Raw genomic sequence first — 18,283 nt, 5'->3', positions numbered from 1 at the left:
ACTTCGCTCCGGCCAGGCTTTTCTAGCAACATTACCCAGAATTAGGAGAACAAGAGCTGGCGGCAGGATGTTCTCATATAATGCCGTCAAGCTGTGGAACCCCTTACCCTCTCCGCGTAGATCCAATCCCAACCTATCCTCTTTCCGAAAACATCTAAAGACCTTTCTCTTTGCCCCCCAAAATTAATTTCATCGAACCACTCCGGTTGTTCCCACCTCACTCTTCAGGTAGCGCTTGGACGCCTCAGGGCAGCAATCTGCGCTTTATAAATCTACTTCTCATTTCATTTCAATTGCGCAAAAAAGAAGGGAGGTAACACGCCATATAGAAGCCTTGGAGACCAAACTGCTAGAACTAGAGGGAAATATCTCCCCAGACACCGAGACAGCTACACTAAGACAACTCTAGGTCATACGAAGGAAGCTGCGGACTCTGGTAGAGGGAGAAGTTAAAACTCCAATCTAAGCCACACAGCACAGGCTCTACGAGATGGGAGACGGGACGACTCCTTGCCTGGCTAAATTAGAAAGAAAGACAAGCAAACTGGATGAGCCAGATAGTGGAAGCAGACAAGAGATATACGACGTCACACTGCTCCAGCGCGGAGTGCAAAATCCCTTCCTCTATCACAGACCAAAGATCTCACATACACACACTATCCATACATTCGCTGGTGGGGCCCATAACACCAACATTCACTCACCATTAGTCCGTGTGGGAGGCGATTATCTTCCAAACGCTGGTATGAGAAGGAAATACCACTTCTACCCTAAGGAGTGACAAATCTACACCACCTTCCGTTGCTCATTCGGCCCTATATTCCATTTTTGATATTCCTCTCATAATTCTGGCAGTGGATCTGCTAGTTGCTGTTTAAATGATTATCTAATTCTTTTTCTCTTCGCATTAATACATTTTCATAAATAAACAAACCAACTCTTTTCTGTAATGATTCAAATAAGTTCTTTATCTAATTTAATGCAAATAAAATCATTAGTTGTTCAAGCAGCTGACCATCATATTTACCTATTCTGGCTAAATATCGTCTTCTAAGTCAAATCCAGTAGTCTCATCAATCTATGCCCATCAAATTTGAAAGTTCAGTTCATCAGGAAATTGGGCATTCGATCAGTCTGTCAAAGATTCAGGGAAACAGCTGTCCTGCAGTGTCACCGTCCTCTCCGTCAGCATAACATCAGGAAATTAGAAAACGACGCGATTATTACCTAGATATTCTACCATAATTTATAGTAAAATTGATGTTAACAAGTATCAAAATTTGGGCATCCGAGTTCGCTGATTGGACAATCAGGGATCATCCTTTTGGGTTCTCACGAAAGTGTCTTTTGGGTTATGACCCTTGTCAGTTCCGGTTCACACAACAGTCTTTGTTCGGAATATTTGGCCGATGTCCCAGGCTGTCCTTGGAAGGTACATGTTCATCTGGGGTCAGGTCCAGGCCACAGTTGCTAGCGGTGACGCATGCGCACTTCACCCAGAACCTTGAGCAATGGAGCCGGTTTCATCGGATACAGGAGTCAGCCATTTTGTGGCCACTCGAAATGGTCAACTTAAGCAAAGAAACACAAACGTAATTAATACATAAAAATGCCTAATTAAATGTTATTCCCTTGCTAATACCCATATGTGTGTGTATTTATCTAGCAAAAGCAACCCTCAGTGCGGTTTATACTTACTGAATAAAGCACGAATCACAATTGCATCACAAAAGCGACATATATCATGCAATATTCTAATTGTCTATCATTAATAGACATACAGAATTTAGTTCACGTATTAATTAGGCCATGCAGATGCAAATCCCACGTGTAATTCATATATCAGTAAGGTTGATAAGTATTTTCCACATCACTCCAAACAATTAATTAGATTATAATTAATTAATTAATCTAATTAGTAAAACAACATGCAAAATGGGGTGGGTATACAAATTTTTGCATTACCTGCTCCAGCAACACAACATAGCGGGAGCCTTCGCGCGTTACTATGGCAAGTTATACAAAACTAAGGCGGTAGTAGGTGAGACCCAGATAACGGCATATCTTAGTGGCATCGAAATGCCCACTTTGCGACAAGAGGATAGCGAGGCCTTAGAGGTAAACCTCACTCTAGCGGAAGTAGAGGAGTCCATTAATAAACAAAAATCCAGGAAAACCCCAGGACCAAATGGGCTACTGGCGGAATTCACTAAGCAACACAATGGCTTATTGGCTCCTCGATTGCTAAATATGTTCCGGGCAGCAAGGGAAGAAGGGACGTTGCAACCAGACCTCTGTCAGGCTACAGTGGTGGTTATGTCAAAACAAAAGCACTTGTGTGAAGGTCCAAGGGGAAAAAAAAATTTGACCAGCAAGGTGTATTTCCCCTTTCAATTAAGCATTACTACCACACAACACCTTGGGTCTCACAAAAGTAGCTAGCAGTTTCTCGAACTCACATTACAGTCTACAGTGACATCCCTTTAAGAGACAACTCCCTTTCAAAACAGAACCCATCACTCACAGAAGGTGATTTAGTATCCTCATTTGGGTCTGTCCTCTCCTCTAAGAGGTACCTTGGTCTATAGTTGTGGCCAAAGTAACACTAGTAGAGTAAAGAGCAGGAAGATGGCTGTCAACAGTTGGCATATGATGTACAGCAAAAGAGGAGACCAAATGTGTTCTCAAAGAGAGGAGGATTCTAAAGAACTATGTGCAGCGCTAAATGATAATCAAAGTGGTGTAGATAAAAATGGCTGAAGGAACTCAAAAAATATTTATTGGCAGAGTCCCTTCGTCATGGTTAAAAGCAGTATGGCGACAGTATGAATTTTTTAACTGTCGTCAAATTCCAAAGGTCAACATGTTTCTGCCCTAATTGATCATCCTGTATCTGGGCATTCTTCAGGGCCAAAACTAGATTTACAGCTGCTGCTATTATGTGAAAAATCAAAATCACTTGTATACAAAAACTTTTTTCCAAATACTACACCGGTAATTCCTGGATTCAGATTGGTATCATTACCGGGCACCTAGGGAAAAAAACACAAACAATGTAGAACTGTAAGTAGTCCATTGATCTCCTGTTAGCTACTAGAGATGCCACTTAAATAATAAGGGTGCATTTGTTTAGTCTTGATTGTGTAGTTCACTATTTATTCAGGCAAATATACACTTGCCCATTTCTATTGGGTTGCAACCTCGCCTCTACCTGGTCACGACTCAGGGAAGGGGGCCCCGCTCTGTGAAAATTTCAGACAGGATCAGAAAAAAACACAAAGAATAGTGTCTAACTGAGTCTCATCTAAACCATACTGTTTGCTAAAGACTAATCCGTTGCACATATTGTAAAAGCTTATTTGGTTTTAACAAAAAGAATAATTTTTGTTTTAATGTTTATCAAAAAATAAATTCTAAAGATGAAAAATGTTGTCTTGTATTAACAAGATTACTAATAACACCAGTAAGTACTGTGGTGAATGTTCAAAGGCACGCTTCATAGGAAAGGTATCAAAGCATAAGTAAGCAAAGGTTCATAGCTCTATTGACATTAACCCAAAGAGAGCTAAACTCTGAAAACGCAGTCGCTGCCAAGCACTCACCTATCCGTCGGTACCCCGGGGTGGTCATTGAGTAATGACCGGAGGTATCGCCGTGTAGGGAGAACTCCGTATTTATAGGCCCATAAACAGAGAATTGTTCTCAGGTTTGTGGGGTCCTTGTTTAGTCCTCGTCACTGCCTGACTGGAGGATTGGAAAAAATACACAATGCGCATGTCTATAAACAAGACGTTTGAACGTCGGTGGCCCGTAGATTGTACTGCGCATGTTTATAGTTCTTTCCCTAGGTTGTGTACATAGCTGCATTGTTAACCCCTTCAGTGCCACGCCCTTTCCCCGCACTGTGCCGGCCGTTACATTAGCGGGCGGGGTTTATGACGAGCTGGACTCGTCATGGGCACAGCGCAACCGCGGCCCATGACGAATCCAGCTCGTCATGGGCACTGAAGAGGTTAAGATGCGCATGATGTAAACATGCAATTGTGCAGGTGTGTAGTCGAGCTGCTATGTCGAGAGCAGTGCTTATATAAATTTTTAGGCGATGCTAACTACACGCGTAATATGTCAGTGTTCATGAACAAGGTAGCGGACTACTCAGGAGAGAATTGTAGTGCGCAAGTGTGTAAGCGAGCCATCACGACATGAGTGGCGCGCATGTCTAGTGTGCTTATGTGTAATAGTGTTCCTATTCACTGTATATTGTGACATGCCCCTTCGACATCAGAAAAAGCGCACGTGTCAATTACGTAAATTCAGTCTTGTCACTATAGCGTGAAATGTTCTCATGCATATCCTATTCGTTATGGAGAGGCTGATGTCTTCATAATCAACCAGTATTCGAATATCAGATGAACCAGTTGAAATCAAATCATTTAGCTTTTTACAATGATAGTGATCTATTCGGAAGACGGAACCGTACCAAACCCCCAACAAATGTTGGTCGAATTTATACTCGCGTAAGGTGTTTATAGTAAAAGCCATGGAATTTCATCATTTAAACCCTCTACATCACTACGTAGCCTATGTACCCATCTCTGTTCCCTATACAGTAGGAAACGTTGTACATCTGTTATGTGTACTGGGATATATGGTTGTTCTAGGACTAACCAGTGTAGATCTTTTTCTGTGTGTCTAAATGAGATGAAATGATTGGTAAGTTTAGTAGAGCTTTTTTTGCAACGTATTGTACTTTTGTGTTATGAGATTCTTGTCTTTACTTTTCGTGAGGTCATTCCCACGTATCTCAACAAACACACGAATTGCAATAGCGAGCGGGTGATTTATTTGATCACATGCCCGTGCAACAAAAGATACGTGGGAATGACCTCACGAAAAGTAAAGACCAGAATCTCAGAACACACAAGTACAATACGTTGCAAAAAAAGCTCTACTAAACTTACCAATCATTTCATCTCATTTAGACACACCAGAAAAAGATCTACACTGGTTAGTCCTAGAACAACCGTATATCCCAGTACACATAACAGATGTACAAAGTTTCCTACTGTATAGGGAACAGAGATGGGTACATAGGCTACGTAGTGATGTAGAGGGTTTAAATGATGAAAGTCCATGGCTTTTACTATAAACACCTTACGCGAGTATCATGCCCATGTAGTTATATTGCTGATGAGATATAAATTCGACCAACATTTGTTGGGGATTTGGTACGGTTCTGTCTTCCGAATAGATCACTATCATTGTAAAAAGCTAAATGATTTGATTTCAACTGGGTCATCTGATATTCGAATACTGGTTGATTATGAAGACATTAGCATCTCCATAACGAATAGGATATGCATGAGAACATTTCACGCTATAGTGACAAGACTGAATATACGTGATTGACACGTGCGCTTTTTCTGATTTCGAAGGGGCATGTCACAATATACAGTGAATAGGAACACTATTGCACATAAGCACACTAGACATGCGCGCCACTCATGTCGTGATGGCTCGCTTACACACTTGCGCACTACAATTCTCTCCTGAGTAGTCCGCTACCTTGTTCATGAACACTGACATATTACGCGTGTAGTTAGCATCGCCTAAAAATTTATATAAGCACTGCTCTCGACATAGCAGCTCGACTACACACCTGCACAATTGCATGTTTACATCATGCGCATCTTAACAATGCAGCTATGTACACAATCTAGTGCAAGAACTATACACATGCGCAGTACAATCTACGGGCCACCGACATTCAAACGGCTTGTTTATAGACATGCGCATTGTGTATTTTTTCCAATCCTCCAGTCAGGCAGTGACGAGGACTAAACAAGGACCCCACAAACCTGCGAACAATTCTCCTTTTATGGGCCTATAAATACGGAGTTCTCCCTACACGTCGATACCTCCGGTCATTACTCAATGACCACCCCGGGGTACCGACGGATAGGTGAGTGCTTGGCAGCGACTGTGTTTTCAGAGTTTAGCTCTCTTTGGGTTAATGTCAATAGAGCTATGAACCTTTGCGTACTTATGCTTTGATACCTTTCCTATGAAGCGGGCCTTTGAACATTCACCACAGTACTTAGTGGTGTTACTAGTAATCTTGTTAATACAAGACAACATTTTCCATCTTTAGAATTTATTTTTTGATAAACATTAAAACAAAAATTATTCTTTTTGTTAAAACCAATTAAGCTTTTACAATATGTGCAACAGATTAGTCTTTAGCAAACAGTATGGTTTAGATGAGACTCAGTTAGACACACTATTCTTTGTGTTTTTTTCTGATCCTGTCTCAAATTTTCAGAGCTGGGCCCCCTTCCCTGAGTCGTGACCAGGTAGAGACGAGTTTGCAACCCAATAGAAATGGGTGAGTGTATATTTGCCTGAATAAATAGTGAACTACACAATCAAGACTAAACAAATGCGCCCTTATTATTTAAGTGGCATCTCTAGTAGCTAACAGGATATCAATGGACTACTTACAGTTCTACATTGTTTGTGTTTTTTTTTCCCTAGGTGCCCGGTAACGATACCAATCTGAATCCAGGAATTACCGGTGTAGTATTTGGAAAAAAGTTTTTGTATATAACTGATTTTGATTTTTCACATAATGGCAGCAGCTGTAAATCTAGTTTTGGTCTTGAAGAATGCCCAGATACAGGATGATCAATTAGGGCAGAAACATGTTGACCTTTGGAATTTGACGACAGTTAAAAAATTCATACTGTCTCCATACTGCTTTTTAACCATGACGAAGGGAATCTGCCAATAAATATTTTTTGAGTTCCTTCAGCCATTTTTATCTACACCACTTTGATTATCATTTAGCGCTGCACATAGTTCTTTAGAATCCTCCTCTCTTTGAGAACACATTTGGTCTCCTCTTTTGCTGTACATCATATGCCAACTGTTGACAGCCATCTTCCTGCTCTTTACTCTACTAGTGTTACTTTGGCCACAACTATAGACCAAGGTACCTCTTAGAGGAGAGGACAGACCCAAATGATGATACTAATCACCTTCTGTGAGTGATGGGTTCTGTTTTGAAAGGGAGTTCTCTCTTAAAGAGATGTCACTGTTGACTGTAATGTGAGTTCGAGACACTGCTAGCTACTTTTGTGAGACCCAAGGTGTTGTGTGGTAGTAATACAGTGGTGGTTATACCAAAACCAGATAAATCACCAAGAGCTGCGGATCTTACCATCACATCTCTTTACTAAATATTGAAACTAAGATTTTGGCCTCTGTTCTCGCGAAGCGGCTCTTAACAATAATCAGCTAATTGATTCATAGAGACAAGTCAGGCTTCATGCCTAAACGGACCACTCATTTTAATCTCCGCAGACTTGTTAACTGGCTTGATACAGTGAAAGACAAACCTATCCCGCTGATGCTGCTACCGTTCGATGCCGAAAAGGCCTTTGACAGTGCATTGGCCATTCATGAGACAGGTACTCCTCAAATTTGGCTTTAGAAGGAACTTCTGGACCTGGGTCGACCTATTATATGTAAATCTCAGGGCGCAAATTAAAGTTGACGGCGTAAAGTCAGCGGAATTTTTAATCCAGAGAGGTACACGGCAGGGTTGCGTACTGTCCTCCCTGCTCTTGCCATTGGTTTTAGTACCACAAGCATGCATAATTAGGGCTCATCCAGAAACAGGGCCGTTTCTAGGTGTTTTGCCGCCCTAGGCGAGAATTGAAAAATGCCGCCCCCTCCCTTTTACTACCACTCTCTCCCCCTGTCATTCAGGCTAGACGAATTAATGCATTGGATATAAAAGAACTTGTATTCAAATGTTTCCCTCCTTTTGCGCCCTAGGCGGCCGCCTAGTCTTGCCTAATGGTAGAAACGGCCCTGTCCAAAAATAAAGGGATTTCAAGACACCAAGGGGCAGACGATAGATGAACGGATCTCTCCTTATGCGAACGATATCCTACTGTATATATCTAGCCACGATACAACGCTACTTCTCATATTCCACCTGGTTAAAGAAATTAACTAAATCGACACCACTATGGGAGGGTAAGCAACTGCCTGAGTTAGCGAAACTGCAGCGCTTCAAGGACTGGGACACAATTAGGATCGCAACGATAGGGGACATAATACGGAAAGGAGACATCATAACCTTTCCAGAGATCCAAAAGGAGTAGTTTGTCCAACAAGCAACAATACAGATTCATGTAACTCCAACATGCCTGGAGAGTGCAAAAACCTGATATAACAGACCTCCCTGAATATGCACCGTTAGAAGGCCGATTGTTGCAGGAAGAAACACCGGAAAGGCAGTGTCCTGGACATACAAAACGATAATTAACAACTTTACTGATACACTATCTACGCTTAGAAGCAAATAGGAGGGAACCACTGGTACACTGGAAGCCATTGACTGGGAAATGGCATCAATGCATCCCAGAGAGGTAGCGTTCAAGCTTAAGCTACGCCTAGTAAAGTTCAAAGTCCTACATAGGATATATTACAACAGAGCGAGACTTCACGCCATGGGCAGAGCAGTGACCCAAGAGTGTCTACGTTGCAGTTAGGTTATGGGTTCCTTTTATCCACACTCTGTGGGAGTGTCAATTAACCCGAAGGTATTGGATACGGATAGTGAAAGAGCTTAACAATATCCTCGAAACACAGATCCCAATGGGTCCCAAATACATCCTTCTAGGGATACATACAGATGTTGATCTTCCCAGATACAAACTACTACTGAGTAACCTGGGCCTCATAGTTGCTAAGAGATATTGCCAAATAATGGGGCAGCGCAGTCTTACCCACCGTGACAGAATGGCGGGCAAACGTGGACCTATATATGGGAGTGGAAAATACGGTATAGACAGCAAGGGGGATGCCCCAGGAAGTTTAGGAAGATTTGGCAGCCGTGGCTGAGTTATTGCGGCTTAGAGTTGATGGACGAGGACTCGACGGAGACGCAGTTTAGTACACAGGGGTCTAAACAAGTGGGGCAACACACTCTTGCTTCACCACGGGGGCACAGTAAATAAAACCTGTCTGTTGTGGAGGATGGGATTGTGGATAGGAAATGTCAAAAGAAATGATTTTATGATTTGGTATGCATTTCTACAAATAATGGTTACTAATTATAATCCTACGTTTGTACCGTATGTGACGCACCTGCTGCTGTTTTGGCTGATATTCGAAAAATAAATAAAAACAGTTAAAAAAAAAAAAATAACTTTATCTGCACTACAGACTTCTAAAGAAGAGCGACCACAATTCAGTTTATACTATGGGTGGTAAGATTAACTGAAATATATAACAAAAAGGGCTGAGGGAAACGGGAAAGGAACACTATTTACCTCTTGCAGCTGGTAGATTATGTTAAGGTAGCAAGAGATGTGGGCAGGGCAAGAAGGAGCGAAAACTACTTTGAGAAGATGGGGACATATAGCCAAATTAAAATTTTGATGGGGGGGGGGGGGGCGGATCGCGATCGCCGGAAATACCGGGGATACTACAGGGGCATCTTCTACTCTACTGCAGATTAGCTATGGCAGTCGAGGCACATTGTGGGGATTCATAGAAATACAGCAAGAGGTATGTTCCCTGTAGGCACTGATGGACCTGTGGGTGGATCGAACAATAGGGGAGGATGCAGAAGCCCCTAATCCAAGAGAGATAATTGATTGTGCCAAAGAGCTGACCGTTTGGGAGCATAATATGGCTTGCCAACAAATGTAAACAATCCCCTATAACAGGTTTAAAGTCACACACTATGATTACGCACATCAAATGTATCTTTCTTTGGTACTTCTTCATTAAAGGTGCAAAAATGTGTATAATCCAGCACAATTTCTTTATTGAGTACAAACAGCTGTTGGCTTCAGAGGTCTAGGGATCCCATGGAAATGCTTGTAATACTGGTGTTACTGTCGGAAAAAAAAGTGAACTTGAGCAGACATTTATCTTTTCGGTTCTTGTTGGTAATAGGAGGAATACAAATCCTTGATGTATTCAGAACCTCCACAAAGGGAGGCGTCCTTGCTAAAACATATTCAGGAATGGGCAGAAGCAGAGGAAATAAATACGAGCATCGTGCACAAGGATGATGCACATGGGAAAAGTTGAAAGACTGAGCGGGGTTAAGTGGTGTTCTCATTTAATTAAATACTGCTGTAAATTGCAAAATCTGAAAGAGTAGAGAAATGAACTAATCAATACTGAAATCTTGACACAATCCCTTGTGAGAAGAAAACAGCGTAACAGAGAAACTTGTATATCGGCGTAAACTACATGACTTGATTTATGTTTCAATGTGATGTATTGAGTTGGATGGCGTTGACCGAATATTAAAAAACATAAAATCCTTGCAAGGCAATTTCATGTCCGCTGTTCACAATCCAGCACACTGAAAAAGCCCAAGTACCAGGAGGCAATTCTGTTTTTCATTTTAGGCCAAACAAAATAAGCATTTACTGATACATTTCCATTTCAGCTATATTTATAAAAAATAAATAGTAAGACAACGTCGTCTAAGCTCTTCACAGTTATGCTAAAAATAGTGTGCGATTGAAGGTTGCAGGTACATAAAATGGATGATCTCTAAAAATTCTGTAAATCTTTTTCTTATGTTGTTTTTTTGGATTCAGCGAATTTTGTATCAAGATTGAACTATGGCAGAGTGGTGCAATAAAACACCACTGGAATTGCAAGATTATATCAACAAGGAGGTTAAAGTCACCGCGGCTGAACAAAATGAGTATCAAGGCTGGGTTCTAACAACTGATCCAGTGTCTGCAAAGTAAGTTTACAATTCATATTTCAAGGCTGTAATTTGCTCCTACAAAATAACAGGCTGAATAACGACTATGAATGTTTTTGATGAGTGAATTCTGAGATGCACTTAATTGGTAAGTTAGTTCACAAGGAGAATTCTGAGATGCATTTAATTGGTAAGTTAGTTCACAAGGAGAGTGCTATGTTTTAAAACCTATCGCATTCTGGTAGCAGTGTCCAATTTCTTCAATTGCAGCAAAGCTTGGAAGCTAAGAAAAGAATTCACCATTAATTCCTCCAACTAATGTCCCGTTGTCCTTTGTTTTTTTTGCCACAGTCCACATGGCAGCCTTGTGATTGTTATGGGCGAGTGTCCTGCTACTCACTGCTTAATTTGTACAATATAGCACTCTAAAGCCTTAATTATTTATGAGATTTTTACCCACTATTAGTTTGAGGAATTAATTTTGAATTCCTTTCAAAAGGCAAATGTTTCCCAATTGGAAACTCCGCAGTCAAGGACATCACAGCACAGCTCCCGGAGGCAATCAATTGCCACAGGTGTTTTATTTCTATTCTCTAGTTGAAGATACAAACCGCGGAGATCGATTCATCCCTTACCATACGGCTCTAACCAGGATTCCAATATAGTGGCATACATGCTTTAATGGAGCGCCGCATGACATAGATTAGGCTTAAATCTCAGCCACTCCAGAGTCGTCCCATGTGTCCGTTTCACTCTGAAGCATCCCCTCGTCATTAGCGCTCAAAAAATAACTTTGCATTCATCTGATACATTGAGCAGGCACTTCCCAAACCTATGTCTTGATGATGACCCTGTCTAAATTGTATGGTTAGGCTCGGAACTGTGACATGACCCAATTATAGTTTACTGTTTTTATTTGGAGTCTGGAGCATTTAACTCTGATCCAGGATGCATAAATAGTTGGCACACACACTGACAGTCACTATTTTATGTACCTATATTGTATAGCACCAGCACACTTTACATTCACGTATTTTTACTTGCATTGCGCCGCTTGGGATCACCTTTTTTCTTACAAATTGATTTGAAGTATTAAACTCCAATGATTGTTTTCAGTTTGTAAAAAATTGAAAGAACACTTTCCAATCTCTTGATGGTCTAAATGACTCTCTCCAAGGAAGTAGAGGGCCACACGTCCCCCTTTAGGGACCACTGTTTTGCTTTATTGCATACACTGGTAGACAGTTCTACTCCTATATAATTCCTTTATTTGCACTTCCATTGTGGGTCCTCCATCCAACTACAGATTTGTTGCTTTGTGTCTGTTTCTCAAATACATGCACATTTTCCCATTTCGAGAATTGTATACTTGCCTCATTCGTAAGTAAGATCATTGGGGACTTAGGGTGCCCCAGAGAGCCCAGAGCAAGATGGTCACACTCTAGTGTTGCTCTGCCGGCCGGCAATATTCGTCCAACCATAATCCGACTAATTGGCTGCCATCTGCCCTCTACTTGGAGGGCAAGTGTGTGTGGGAAAGAATGGCGATGCTGCAGACCCCCAGAGCAATGTGTTGTGAGCAGAGGCACACCTGAACGCGACAAAGCACTCCTCAGCGAGATGTGGCCTGAATATGCCTAAGATGGCAGCCATGTGACTATCTGGACACTGCCAGCATAAGCCACAGTGAGCCCAGCTGAACAGCAGCAGAGCGCCGGTGAGATTGAGTGGGCTGCCCATGTGCTGCGTAGCTGTTGACAATCAGGAAGGGCACTCCCTGGGTGCGGGGCGGAGACTGCAGGGAGGGAGTTGGCTGTCGATCCCCCGGGATGAGCCCGGCTGCACTGGGGAGAGGAGCTGCAGCAGACGTCTGATCCGCTCGAGCAGCAGGTGAGAGCGGACCGATGCTGCAACGGGAAGCCCTGGGGGTCGGTCGCTGACTGCAAGACTGAGAAGAAAAAGGGGCCATCGGCTGAGCGAGCAGAGCGTTATCTCCTTGCGGAGCACACAGGTGTGAGAATTTGACATGTGGACCCCCAAAGAAGAGAAAGTGAGGTATTCATGCAAGTATCTGCACATGGTCGTGGGACCGCAGGGCACACGATGATGCACGGGGTGCCAAGATCAAGAATACTGTAATGTGGCTGGCCCCGGGGCATTCTGAATGAAACCATGCAAATCCTTTTTTCACAGCGCCATCATAGGGGCGGTATCTGAGCATAGTCACCGCTCACAGGCGCAGGGACAGTGCAGCGTACACGCTTGGTCCCTCACCCCCTTCACGGATGATTGGTGGGGCTCCTGCGGATGGAGTGGAGCTGCTGGTGAGATCCTGGATTTGGGGTCCTGCCTGGTACTGGTAACTACTTCATTCGCTGTGAGGTGGGTACACTTTGGCACAGAGATCAGCTGCTTGGTGCTGGCAGGAAACCCTAGTCAATACTACTGACTACAAGTAGATTTGGATAAAATCCCCTATACAACTGCACTCTCCTCCCTGCCCAATTACTGCCTACAAGCTTAATTCAACATGGGGACGGCGGACAAGGCCCAGTAACGATTAACATTTGAGTCTCTGTGACTCGGCAAATACCAACTGGATGCCCTCTCAGACCCAGATTGCGCCAGCGTAACCAACCTTGAAAACACATTACTTGCCATGCAGCAAAGTTTACAGTCAATAGAGGGGAAAATAGGCACACTCAATATCCACATGGCGGCTAAATTAGACTAACAAATCGTGCGCATAACGGCAGCGGAAGACTATCTCCAGGCTGCTACCTCAAAGTGTCATAATATGGAAAAAGTGTTGCTGGTGATACAAGCCAAGAATGAAGATCTTGAGGCGCGGTCCCATAATAACCTGAGAATAATGGGAATACCTGAATCCACTAACATGGGCCCGATTGAGCGGTATGTGGAAGACATATTAAGAGCCTTGTTTGGAGCAGAGAATCTATCCTTAATGCTGGTGGTGGAGCGTGCCCATAGATCCTAGTGGCTTGCCCGCCACAGGGAGCCCCACCAAGGCCAATCATTGCCAGACTCCTCCACTACTGGGATCGTGATGCTGCGCTCTGCCTGGCGAGGGAGAAGGGTGACCCACAATACCAGGGACACGCAGTAGCCTTTTTCCCGGACTTCATCGTGGTAGTTCAAGCGGGCTGGAGAGGGTTTGCCCCAGTCAAAAAGAAACTGCAACAACTTGGGATCAAGTATGCCATGTTATATCCAGCCAGATTGCGAGTACAGCATTGTGGGCCACAGAAGATATTGACATCCCCCAAAGCAGCTATGGCATATGAGAAAACTCTCCGAACTTTGAGCAAGATGGGGCTACCTTGGATCTGAAAGACCAAGAATTCTGACCTACACCTAGTCGCGATTAATCGCTGGACACACAGCGAGTGGGGGGACCCAGGTTTCCGCACTGACTGGTGGCTTATGGAACGTGGAGGGTATAACTACAGAGCACTCTTCACAAATCCCAAGAAATTAGGCCTCACGGGACCGACAGCACGCACAATAGAAGTCTGAAACAAGGTTAACAAACAGATGGGTTGGCATAATAGAATTACATGTGCAACCCCACTCTGGGAACCCGAGTGCCCGGGTCGATTAGTACCTGTCCCGGTTTTGACAAGTGGGATCTGATTGGCATTTCCACGGTGGGAGACATGTGGAACTCCAGGGGCCTGGTCACCTTCGCCGACCTCCGGAAAGAATACGACCTCACACACACCGAAGCATTTAGATACCTTCAGGTCAGTCACGCGCTCAAAACTGTAATACCAGGGTGCGACCCACTTCCTGAGACTTCCCCACTGGAAGATAGGCTGATATTGGACCCCATGACTACAAAGGCCATGAATGAATGAATGAGGAAACACTTGTAAAGCGCCTGGTTACCCGAAGGCATCACAGCGCTAAGGAAAACACTAAACCAGATTCATAACGTATCGGGGAAAAAGAAAAGTTTTTAACTGTTTACGAAAATGATGGTAATTGGCTTGGGGGCAGAGGTGAAGGGGAATAAGATTCCAAAACTTGGCAACACTATATGAAAACAGGCGGCCGCCACTACTTGTTTGTTTGATTTTTGGGACTGTTAAAAAGTATTTACCCTCTGATCTTAGGACTCTTTTAGGCTGGTAGGGAAGAATCCTGGCCTGAATCAACGGGGATCCTTTTCCCGCCAGTGCTTTATGTGCAATGCACACAGTCTTAAATTGAATCCTCTCTTGGATTGGAAGCCAATGTAATGAGGCTAAAGCAGGTTTGCCTGAAAATCGTTTAGGAATATTTAAAAGCAGCTGGGCTGCACAATTTTGAACAGTCTGTAATATTTTAGTGGTGGACAATGGAGCTCCAAGATAAATAGCATTCGCGTAATCCAAACTCGATAGGATTAATGCTTGTACTAACAGTCTTCTGGCCGGAAAAGGTAGAATGGGGAGAATTTTCTTGATCATCCGCAGAAGGCCGTAGCAGATGCCAGCCACTTTCCGCGCCTGTTCCTTGATATCTAGGTTGGCATCCAGTACGACTCCTAAGCTTTTTATAGACTTTTTCAGAGTGGGTGGGGAGGGGACCTAGGCTGTTAGGCCACCAAGGGTCTATATTGAGGGGGGCCGCATTTGCCAAGAAGCATAATTTCTGTTTTATCTCCATTGAGCTTCAAATATGAAGTATCCATCCAGCTAGCCACTTTTTCTAGGCAAGAGGTAAGGGCCCCTCCTGAGTTATCATTTTTGTTCAGTAAGACGACTAGCTGATTATCATCTTCATAGGTGACAATCTGCACCCCAAGTGGGGTGACTATATGTGCCACAGAACTCGGGTAGACGTTGAACAGGGTGGGGCTTAATGCAGATCCCTGAGAGATCCATATCCCTTACATATAAAAAAAACTAATTAATAACCGCCCAGGTTTTTTAACACGCCTGCTGCCACACTGGGAGACCGATCTAGGCAAGCTTGAGGAGGAAGATTTGGTGAGACACTTTGGCTTCCCCCAGAGACGTGGCCATCCCCATGGGACTGCGGTTATTCCAGCTCAAAGTCCTGCATCGAGTCTACCTAGCTGCCGGAACCTTAGTCAGGATGGGCAGGAGGGCTGACCCCCTTTGCCTTCTGCAATGTCAACAAAAGGGGACTTTCTTCCACAAGATCTAGGCAGGTCTGGTCATCCAGCCATACTGGACCGGTATCGCTGAAAAGTTGAAGAGGGCTGGGGGGGAAGAAATTAATGGTCACCCTGCAACTGTGCCTGCTGAATATATGGGACGCCACTGACCTTAACCAGACCGAGCAGACATGGGTTTCACTTGGATGGGCAATCACCAAACGCAACGTGGCACAGAAAAGGGGGACAGGGGAGATGCCACGAATTAGAGATTGGGTGGTTGACATGGACAGAGCCATGGTAGCCGAAAATGATGTATTTAAATACAGAGGGTGCCCTAAGAAATGGTACCGTAAAAGGGCAGCATGGAATGCATATAGAGGGGGGATTTGCCTGTCTCCAACAGTGGAGCTGCGCCATAGTGAGGTCGAAATGTATGGGTTATGTGCTGCAGCAGAAGAGTTGTTAGAATAACGAGTCAGTCATACATGCATGTATTATTGAATTACACTGATTGTATATTTAAATGCGTGACGGGAATGGAAAGCATTGCTGTGCTGTTTGTGGTTTTGCTCAATAAAAACAGTTTACTATAAAAAAAAAAAGAATTCTGACCTACAGCGGACATCTGAATTCTGTAACCTCTCTGAACTCAGCAATATCGATACCATTATCAATACTGTAGCCAGCTCCTAACAGTTACAGTACTGAAATGCTTCCCCAAGTGTGCAAACACTGGAGTTCTGCGGACGGATTCAACTATATAATAAATGCAGGTGAATCTTTTCACCCCTCAGACATCTGTGGGCGATCACCAGCTAAATGAAAGATTTACACTCGTCCGCAATCTGTTGGGTCCAGTAAATACATTCCAACTCTAGATAGCTCCCCTAGTTATCGACTTCATTTAGCCAATGTAATATATTCCTGGTCACCTCCGACCACCGGGAGGATGTTGGAGTCTCTGGAGTTTTCAAAGCAGGCGCACCCCAAATGCTTCTTTAGCATTACACATGCAAACAAGGACGTTTTGCGAATTGGATATCATTGTACTCTGCTTGTTTATTTTGTAAGAAAATATTGATGTCTTTAACAGTTTTGGGTTGCTAAAGTGGGTGTGGAGAGACTGTTTATTTTGGTTTGCGTTGTTTTACTACAGTGCAGATGTTGATCATATGCATGTATTATGTTGGAGAGATCTGGCAAGGGTGAAACCCCCGACTATACTAGATTGTGCTTGCAAGGACTTCTAGTAGAGGTCCGGTAGGAAACGTAACGTGTAATGTGTGGGGACTGAATAACCCCAGGAAAACTAGGCAGGTATTGGAGTACCTCGATGGGCATCAAGTACAAATAGCCCTACGGCAGGAAAACACACCGCACTAAACATACTGAAAATAACGTTGGGGCGAGATGGGCCTGTGTGTGTGGCATCCTCCTCCTCATACTCTGTCGGGGGTCACGATTCTAATAAAGAAAGGTGTTCACTTTACGCCTACCCACTCTGACACTGACGACATCGGCCGATTTGTGATACTGCAAGGCAGACTCTGAGGCACCCTAATCACCCTCATAGCTACTTATGGTCCAAATGTGGATGACCTGAAGTTTTACCCACAAATATGACGTAGACTGCACACGCTACAAACCACAGCTATCATCTGGGAAGGGGACCTGAACTTATATTTGGACCCGGAGAGGAACAGATCTGTCACCGGAAACTGGCAGGGCAAACAATCCGCTTCCGTGTTGCAGCAGGGTATGACTGATAATGGCTTAGTAGACTTGTGGCGCTTGAGGAATCCAGAGGGTAGTGTGGGCACCTTTGTCTCAACTGTGCATGTATATGTATTTGTACTTGTATAGCGCACTTCTACCCAGGGGTCTCGTAGCGCGGTATTCATACCGCTGTGGAACCCTTCCTGGTTTTCCTGTGAGATGTCCACTCCTGGGCACCCCCCAAGGTGAAGCCAGGTATCCTAGCGCTGTGGGGGCCGTTGTGGAGATTAAGCAAGCTATTGCCCAGAGTTGCACAGTGGGACCCATGATTAGAATAGGCACCGAAGCGAGAATTATCAGGTCCGGGGAAATTCAATTCCAGAGCCGCCAAGGCGGGAATTTAACCCTGGTCCCGGGCCAGACCTAATTCAGGGTCTGCCGCTCTTACCATTGAGCCACACTTCACGGAGGGCGAGCTTCAAGACCCGACTGGCTGCGGCCTTACCCTTGACAAAAATGGCCGCTGTGTGACGACAAATAAAGCGGGTCTGACGTAATCTGGTTGCCCTGGATGCATCCACCGTCTGAAAACGCAGCCTTGGGAGGCGGGAACTGAATGCCTCGTGCAACAGATGGTGAAATGCAGCGTTCAGGCCCAGCGACTTCTGAGACAATGGAATCATGGTGTCTGC

At 44.0% G+C, this 18,283-nt stretch overlaps 1 protein-coding gene across 1 annotated transcript in view; it reads left to right on the top strand.

Moving 5' to 3' along the window:
* Positions 1 to 18,283, top strand: part of GEMIN6 (gem nuclear organelle associated protein 6) — an 87,367-nt gene that overhangs the window by 42,592 nt on the left and 26,492 nt on the right. The window contains exon 2 of the mRNA XM_085612316.1: positions 10,635 to 10,786. Within this exon, the coding sequence (XP_085468442.1) occupies positions 10,659 to 10,786 (128 nt within the window). The 5' untranslated portion in view covers positions 10,635 to 10,658. The remainder of the gene's footprint in view (positions 1 to 10,634; positions 10,787 to 18,283) is intronic.

Source organism: Triturus cristatus, chromosome 6 (assembly GCF_964204655.1).
Source record: "Triturus cristatus chromosome 6, aTriCri1.1, whole genome shotgun sequence".
In the NCBI taxonomy this organism is placed as follows: domain Eukaryota; kingdom Metazoa; phylum Chordata; class Amphibia; order Caudata; family Salamandridae; genus Triturus; species Triturus cristatus.
The sequence above is the reverse complement of the archived record's forward strand: the minus strand, read 5'-3'. Positions and strand labels throughout refer to the sequence as shown.